General features: G+C 35.1%; 3 protein-coding genes across 3 annotated transcripts; all 3 read right to left on the minus strand.

Annotated features, from left to right (window-relative positions):
• Positions 1 to 179: 179 nt before the first annotated feature.
• LOC144641181 (trace amine-associated receptor 9-like) lies at positions 180 to 1448 on the minus strand. The gene has a single exon (XM_078500221.1). It carries the CDS (start codon positions 1446 to 1448, stop codon positions 513 to 515), a length of 936 nt encoding a protein of 311 aa, XP_078356347.1. The 3' UTR covers positions 180 to 512.
• Positions 1449 to 3358: 1910 nt separating this feature from the next.
• On the minus strand, positions 3359 to 4276 carry LOC144641180 (histamine H2 receptor-like). Its single transcript, XM_078500220.1, has one exon. The coding sequence runs from the start codon at positions 4274 to 4276 to the stop codon at positions 3359 to 3361; it is 918 nt and encodes a 305-aa protein (XP_078356346.1).
• Positions 4277 to 7397: 3121 nt separating this feature from the next.
• Positions 7398 to 8993, minus strand: LOC144641183 (trace amine-associated receptor 9-like). Its single transcript, XM_078500222.1, has one exon. The coding sequence runs from the start codon at positions 8603 to 8605 to the stop codon at positions 7673 to 7675; it is 933 nt and encodes a 310-aa protein (XP_078356348.1). The 5' UTR covers positions 8606 to 8993; the 3' UTR covers positions 7398 to 7672.
• Positions 8994 to 9283: the final 290 nt, after the last annotated feature.

Raw genomic sequence — 9283 nt, forward strand, 5'->3', positions numbered from 1 at the left:
CGTCAAGTGTTGTCCTGTCATGTTTGTCACCGCAGTGTGTTTTATTTTCACCACAACTGGGTTTGGTAGAATTGTGGAATTTTGTTTACTTATACTGTGGAAATAGTTTCGCCTCCGTATACAGTTTACTTGTTCAAACTCTTTTTAAAACTGGGGATTTGACCACGAAGCAAAAAAGAAGAACAGTGCCACAACATTTATTAATGAAGAGAATTTATGTACACTGTAGTAGTAACTGTATGCTACGGAAACCAGAATTGTTATTGCAATGATGACTGAACTACATGTCGCTTAGTCTAAGGTAACTTTTTGCACTATTAAACAACCGGGAAGCAAAAAGCCTTACTACCATAACATTAAATTGTAATGAGGAAAACTTATCTACAATCATACTACCGTAACATTCAATGAAGAGAACTTATTTACAATGTCTGCCAAAATCATTAAGTCACATACAATAGTTACAAGTTCATGAATTCACTTTTGGCTGTAACATGGTACTTTAGTTAACATCAGTTGCCTTGCCTTTTCAGAAGTTGGATCATTGCTTTACGAATTGCTGTGCTTCTCCAGCAGTAAATAATAGGATTGAGTAGTGAGTTTAAAATGAAACAGGACATACGAAAAGGAGAAAAACTAGAAAATACTTGTGTCCAATCTGGAAAAATAGTAATAGCTAATGCAGCCACAAGTCCAAGGAAATAACACGTCAATACTCCACCTATAATAATACCGGTTGTCTTCCAAGCTTTCTTTTCTTCAAGAAACTTTGCAGTGGCCTCTTGGGAAACTTGTTCAGATTTGATTTGAATCTTGTGACGACGGCAAACAAAATAAACCGAGATATGACAGTAAATAATGACTAACAAACTAATGACTGCTAATAGATGAGCAAGTTTAGTGGATTTTACTATTTTAGGTGAAGCCATCTTTAGGACGCAATAAGTTATTGCAATAAGCCAGCTACATGCAACTGCTACAGTTATTCGGAATTTGGTCACGATAGTGTTGTATCGCAAAGAATATTTCATCGCCACAAAACGTTCTAAACTAATAAGCACCAAATGAAAAAGCGATGCAAGGCATAGAGAGGTTGTCGCAGTTTGTGTTATCTCATATAAGGTACCGAACACAGACATTGATCCACCTGTGAGGTAGAAAATCTCTCTTCCAATGAATGCTGGTTGGGCAGCTATTCCTACCACCAGATCTGTTCCTGCCAAACTGGCCAGCAGTATGTTATGTATGGTTTGAAGCCTCTGTTTGGTCTTGACCGCCATGATGACAAGTGCGTTGAGAATGATGGTAGGAGGACATGTTAACGAATTCATGATGACGGCTACCACTCTAAAAAAGTGGCGTACATCGGCATACTCAGGCCCTGAACTATTTTGATTAATAGTTTGATTGGAGCAGAGGTGTTCTGCAGAGCAGTTGGTGGCATGCATTTCCACGATGGAACTTGATTTGAGCAATAAGATTATTGCAGGAGATGCACTAGTTGCTGGTTGAAGCAGGGTTGATATCTTGCTTGCCAAAACGCTGTTCAGTCTCTCGTCTATTGTGACAAACAAGTTCAGTGATGTGCAAACCCATCAGATCGTGTGCTTTTGTACTTTTTACGATGAGAACTACACACCTGATTTTACTTTGTGCAATAATTAAAAGACCTACGAAAAGCCAAGCACACGTTTCTTAATTTATATACGCGGGATTTGATGGAACTTTTGTCGCCCGACAGAAGTCCAATCGGAACTTCATAAAGTCGGAGTATGTTTTAAAATATTACCCATGCAATTTCTGAAAGATTTTAGTCTGTTGCTTTCCTACCTTACTGAAGCACAACTTTAATAGAGTTTGAAATAAAGAAAAATGACAAATTAAATTTGCTATTCTGGTCGAAATATTGCGCAAACTTGATGTTAACGACAAAGTTTTTAATTAACTTACATTATCAGTAATTCCATTTGTGTTGATGTTAATTGAAAATTCTGGTTCTAGTTAACTTATTAACTTCAGTTTAGTTAATTCATACTATATTTTTGTAATATGGCGGCTTTTTTGGTAAAAAGGACATGCAAAAGCGTTTTATGAATCATTGGTAAGTTTGCTGTCAAGTGTAATTGAACTGATATCTCTCACGATCGATGAATGTATAACTGTAATAATACTTAAACGAAATAAAGAATATTTTCGTGCTTACCTCTATCCGTTATTAGTTTTGCTTTTCGCGAAAACCAATACCGCTTTAAATTTAATATTATATCAGGATTAGATTGCAGCTATTTTCTTGACTATTCATCGTCGATTGTGAAATTTGTGAACTGTTTTTTTTTTAAAATAATCATTCTACCGAAACACGCAAACGAACAAGTAAACACGTACAGAAAAAGACTCAGAAGAAATGAAACAAGGATTAAAAACGATGTCTTGCAGCATTGAAGCAAAGTAGTTTTCGACAATTTAGGGGAAATAAACGAAAACAGACGACACATTGGAACATAATCGGTAATTCCTCATTGAGCTTATCTACAATCTAATCCATGCAAATTGGGGTCTGAGCGGTACGAATTTCCGGTTTACACTGAAATGTGTCATTTTGCAAAACTAATAGCAAAAGTTGCTTCTGTGTAATGACATCTACATTCGTTCCTTCTTTTGCATGTTTCGGCGGTGTAATTAACAAATAACATTAAAAAATCCTTAGTTCAAATCCTTGTACGCAAATTGAAGTTTGAGCGGTTTGCCGTTTTGTTTTAAACGAATCGATTCATTTTGTAAAGCTAATAACGGATAACAAAGTTCGTTAATTCCTTTTGGGAATTGATTTTCTTTTCTGTAATATTATTTCACAAACATTTATCGATTTTATGAATCATCAGTCCAGTTTCAGTCTTTACCAAACATACTAGAAACAGAAACCATATGTTCATTAATAAATACAATTTGCGAAGTACTTTGAAAAGAAATTACCATTTTAGAACAGTTTTGCACAAAATGCGGTATTTCGAAAAGTGTAGCAATTTATTTTTTCCATCTTAAATTCGAAATGTGCTTTACAATGTTGAAAAAGGAATATAAATGTGCCAATGTATAAATGTGCCAGAGTTTCGGGGGCAATCAAGATTTACAATGATGTATATCCGGCATTCAACAAGGAAGCACGAAAGCCATACTCTCACAACATTCAATTTTAATGAACAGAACTTATTTACAGTGTCTCTTAAAACCAATTAGTGTCACTTACTATAGTTACAAGTTCATTAATTCACTTTGGATGTAACATGATACTAAGTTAACGTCAGGTAATGTATAGAATGTATGTAATGTTACGTCAATAAACATTAATTAAAAAAGGTCAGTTGCCTTGCCTTTTCAGAAGTTGGATCATTTCTTTACGAATCGCTGTGCTTCTCCAGCAGTAAATAATAGGATTAAGTAGCGAGTTAAAAATGAAACAAGACAAACGGAAAGGAGCAAACGCACCAAACATTGTAATCAATTGTGGAAAAATTTTACTTACTAATATAGTAAAAAATCCAAGGAAATAACACAAAAATACCCCACCTATAATTATACCGGTTGTTTTCCAAGCTTTCCTTTCTTCAAGAAACTTTGCAGTGACCTCTTGGGAAACTTGTTCAGATTTGATCTGTATCAGGTGACGACGGCAAACAAAATAAACTGAGGTATGACAGGAAATAATCACTAACAAACTAATGACTGCTAATATATTAGCTAATCTAAGTACTATTTTAGGTGAAGCCATCCTTATGACGCCATAAGTTATTGAAATAAGCCAGAAACATGCAACTGCTAGAGTTATGCGGAATTTGGTCACGATAGTGTTGTATTGCAAGGAATATTTCATCGCCACAAAACGTTCTATACTAATAAGCATTAAATGAAAAAGCGATGCAAGGCATAGGGAGGTTATAGCAATCAGTGTTAAGTCATAAAACATGGGATTCACAGACATCGGTCCATTTGTGAGGTAGAAAATCTCTCTTGCGATGAACGCTGGTTGGGCAGCTATTCCTACCACCAGATCTGTTCCTGCCAAACTGGCCAGCAGTATGTTATTCATGGTTTGAAGCCTTCTTTTGGTTTTGACCGCCATGATGACAAGTGCGTTGAGAAGGATGGTAGGAGGACATGTTAACAAGTTCGAGATGATGGCTGGCAGTCTAAAGAGGTCGTTCACAACAGCATACTCACTATTAGGAATAGTGGAATTGGTGCAGAGGTCTTCTGCAGAGCAGTTAGTGGTATTCATTTCAACGCTTTCTTGTACTGGAACGAAGTAACTTGATTTGAGCAGTATGATTCTTGCGGGAGGAACACTAGTTGCCGGTTGAGGTAGGGTTGATATCTTGCTTGGCAAAATGCTGTTCAGTCTCTCGTCTATTGTGACAAACAACAGTGATGTGCAAACCCATCAGATCGTGCGCTTTTGTACTTTTTACCATGAGAACTACACACCTGATTTTACTTTTTGAAATAATTAAAAAACCGACGAAGAGCCAAGCGCACATTTCTTAATTTATATACGCGAAATTTGATGGAACTTTTGTCGCCCGACAGAAATCCAATCGGAACTTCATAAAGTCGGAGTATGTTTTAAAATATTAACCATGCAATTTCTTAAAGAATTTAGTTTGTTGCCGCGTCTTATATTATACTGAGCACAATTTTAATAGAGTTTGAAATAAACTTAAATGAAAAATTAAATTTGTTATTCTGTTCGCAATAATGCACAAACTTGATGTAAACTTAAAACTTCACAGTTATATAATCAGTAATGCAATTACGTTTATATCAATTAAAGATAATGGTTTTAGTTAATTTATACCATAATTTTCTGTTACATGGCGGCTTTTCTTTCCAAAAGGAGATGCAAAACAGTTTTATGAATCGTTGGTATTTTTGCTACTGCAACTGATATTTTACTTGATCAATGAATGAGTGTAACAATTCATAAACTAAAAAATAATAATTTCGTGGTAACCTGTATCCGTTATTAATTTTGCTTTTCGCAAAAACCAAAAGATGATACTGCTTAAAATGTAATATATCAGGATTAGAGACTATTTAATATGCGCTTGGGAGAATTTTTAACAAATTATTCCACCGAAACACGCAAACGAACAAGCAAACAAGGCCACAAAAACAGAAGCCCGTGAAGAAATTAAACAAGGGTAAAAACACCCACGATATTTTGCTCCATTGAAGCAATGTAGTTTTCGACATTTTAGAGGTGATAAGCGAAATGAGACGACACATTGGGGTATAATGAAATGTAAACGACTACTGTGTTAATCTTCGTACTGTTAAAAACAATAAAAATTATTTTTTTCGAGTCCTCCTTCTCTGTCTTTTTTTTGTCGTGGCCGTTTTTCGTTCGATCGTTAATTTTTGCACGGTTCGTTGCAATGATTACAAAACGATATGAAAAGGATTCAATTATACAACTAAAAGTTATGAGTTTATCTACAATCTAAATAAATCTAATGCAAATTAAGGTTTGAGCGGTACCTGATTTCTGGTTTACACGAAAATGATTCATTTTTCAGAATTGATAACAATAGTTTTGTTTATAATGTATCTATGGAGTGTTTTATTTAGCATCAGTTAAATCAATAACATATGACAGCAAACGAAATAGGAAAGCGAAACCATATGTTAATTTAACGAGAACTTCATCTACAGGTCTTTTCTACTCGTGGCCGCATTCGTCGGTCCTTTTTTGTGTACTTCGGCAGAGAAATTAACATATTACATAAAAATAAAACCTCCATTCTAATCCTTGTTCACAATTTGAAGTTTGAGCGGTATGGCGGTTTGGTTTACGCGAAACGATTCATTTTGCAAAGCAAGGAACGAATAACAAAAATCGCTCTTTCGTTTTGGAAATTGATTTCTTTTTCTGTAATTTTCCCAGACATTCATCGATTTTCAGAATTATCAGTCCAGTTTCTATTAGTAACAAACATAACAGAAACAGAAACCACATGTTCATTTATGACATCAATAAACCCCAAATGTGCGTTCAATGACAAGCCATAAGATATTGTTGACTCAAGAAATCGGGTTTCTACCAAAAGAAAAGAATTCAAGTTACACTGAGGAAACATCCCCTTTGCTACGTTCAATAGTGTTTACTTAGAGAAAAGCTTAAGCAGCTTACTTAAGGACTTACTGATTGTACACTCTTTTTTATAAGAATATTGTATTTTGGCTCAGGCTGAATATTCTTAATTTTCTGCCGATGTTAGGCTGAAAATATTCTTGTGAATATTCTTAGATTAAAGCCAATGACATTTCCGTTTGTGCTTTATACTCGGGGGTGGAAGCGGAATCATGAATCATGAATCATAGCTGTAAAATTGGTAGGAATCATGAATCCTTGTGTTTAAAACTTGGGAATCATGAGTAACGGAGATGGCTAAAAGAATCATGAATAACAAATGAATGCTTCCATCGATATTGAATGCTTGTGAATATAGAATGTAGCAAAAATTAAACTGGTGGGTCATTTTACTAAATTCTTAACTAATATATTCCAGAAATGGCCTGAAATTGCATTTTTAAGCATCTAATTTTCAAAATTTCCTGGGGGTGCATGCCCCCACACCCCCTTATTGGAAAGCAATGGAAACACAAATGTGCCCTTCGCTTCACATCTTCATCCCTTACTAACTTTGCAGAGATCAAGTATGTAACCCACAGTGAATATTGAGAAATAAGTTGACGACTGAAAATATTTTATATCGGCTTCTGGAATAATTCCGTGCCAGAAGAGTCTCAACTTGGAAAAGGAGACTCTGTTAGCAGGGAACCGGGATGCGCAACCAGCCTGTAAGTGAAAAAACAACAGAAACTGGTAACAAGTTATTTTGAAAGCTGAATGAAAAGTATCAAAAATAAATCATGAAATATATCGAATAAAATTTATAAATGAATCATGAATCATCGAGGTAAAATAAGACAGGAATCATAAATCTCCAAAGTCCAATGATTCCGCTTCCACCCCCGATTTATACCTGTACCATACATATGTTTTACATGTACCGGTCATCGAACTGTTATTAGCTTTAAACATTTGGCTAGTGCAGGTTCTATCGTTTTATTGGCCGGTTTTTCTGTTTAGAGAAAGTAAGAATTTTATACTGTTTAGTTTATAAAAACATAGAAATATATTGTGTTAACAAATTTCCACATGCACACAAAATTAAATTCTGGTCAAAATCTCAGCCTCGGGTTTATTCTTAAAATATTCTTAAAATTTTGCAAATTTCAGCCTCGATATTCTTATAAAATATATTCTTATAAAAGAAAAGAGTATAAGAAATGTCTATTTTATAAAAATTTCGCACGAAATGCGATATTTTGAGAAATGAAGCAATTTACTCTTTTCATCTTAAATTCGAATTGTGCTTAATTGGTAGGAAAAAGAATATAAATGTATCTTTTGGTGTGCAAGAGTTGAAGGGGTCAATCAATATTTAGAATGATTTAATGAAAAAATATAATCCAGCATTCAACAAGGAGACACCATAACGTTCCATTTTAATAAAGGGAACCTATTTACAATGTCTGCCAAAACCAATAAGTATCACATATTTACAAGTTCAGTAATTCACTTTGGATGTAACATGGTACCAAGTTAACATCAGTTTCCTTGCCTTTTCAAAAGTTGGATCATTGCTTTACGAATTGATGCGCTTCTCCAGCAGTAAATAATAGGATTGAGTAGTGAGTTTAAAATGAAACAGGACATACGAAAAGGAGAAAAACTAGAAAATACTTGTGTCCAATCTGGAAAAATAGTAATAGCTAATGCAGCCACAAGTCCAAGGAAATAACACGTCAATACTCCACCTATAATAATACCGGTTGTCTTCCAAGCTTTCTTTTCTTCAAGAAACTTTGCAGTGGCCTCTTGGGAAACTTGTTCAGATTTGATTTGAATCTGGTGACGACGGCAAACAAAATAAACCGAGATATGACAGTAAATAATGACTAACAAACTAATGACTGCTAATAGTTGAGCAAGTTTAGTGGATTTTACTATTTTAGGCGAAGCCATCTTTAGGACGCAATAAGTTATTGCAATAAGCCAGCTACATGCAACTGCTACAGTTATTCGGAATTTGGTCACGATAATGTTGTATCGCAAAGAATATTTCATCGCCACAAAACGTTCTAAACTAATAAGCACCAAATGAAAAAGCGATGCAAGGCATAGAGAGGTTGTCGCAGTTTGTGTTATGTCATATAATGTACCGAACACAGACTTTGATCCACCTGTGATGTAGAAAATCTCTCTTCCGATGAATGCTGGTTGGGCAGCTATTCCTACCACCAGATCTGTTCCTGCCAAACTGGCCAGCAGTATGTTATGTATGGTTTGAAGCCTCTGTTTGGTCTTGACCGCCATGATGACAAGTGCGTTGAGAAGGATGGTAGGAGGACATGTTAACGAGTTCATGATGACGGCTACCACTCTAAAGAAGTGGCGTACATCGGCATACTTCAGGCCCTGAACTATTTTGATTAATAGTTTGATTGGAGCAGAGGTGTTCTGCAGAGCAGTTGGTGACATTCATTTCCACGCTTTCTTGTACTGGAAGGAAGGAACTTGATTTGAGCAATATGATTATTGCGGGAGGTACACCAGTTGCTGGTTGAAGCAGGGTTGATATCTTGCTTAGCAAAATGCTTTTCAGTCTCTCGTCAATGGTGACAAACAACAGTGATCTGCAAACCCATCAGATCGTGTGCTTTTGTACTTTCTACGATGAGAACTACACACCTGATTTTACTTTTTGAAATAATTAAAAGGCCGACGAAAAGCCAAGCACACGTTTCTTAATTTATATACGCGGAATTTGATGGAACTTTTGTCGCCCGACAGAAGTCCAATCGGAACTTCATAAAGTCGGAGTATGTTTTAAAATATTAACCATGCAATTTCTGAAAGATTTTAGTCTGTTGCTTTCCTACCTTACTGAAGCACAACTTTAATAGAGTTTGAAATAAAGAAAAATGACAAATTAAATTTGCTATTCTGGTCGAAATATTGCGCAAACTTGATGTTAACGAAAAAGTTTTTAATTAACTTACATTATCAGTAATTCCATTTGTGTTGATGTTAATTGAAGATTCTGGTTCAAGTTAACTTATTAACTTCAGTTTAGTTAATTCATACTATATTTTTGTAATATGGCGGCTTTTTTGGTGAAAAGGACATGCAAAAGCGTTTTGTGAATCATTGGTAAGT

The sequence above is a fragment of the Oculina patagonica genome, unplaced genomic scaffold (assembly GCF_052425735.1).
Source record: "Oculina patagonica isolate OP01 unplaced genomic scaffold, crgOcupat unplaced736, whole genome shotgun sequence".
In the NCBI taxonomy this organism is placed as follows: domain Eukaryota; kingdom Metazoa; phylum Cnidaria; class Anthozoa; order Scleractinia; family Oculinidae; genus Oculina; species Oculina patagonica.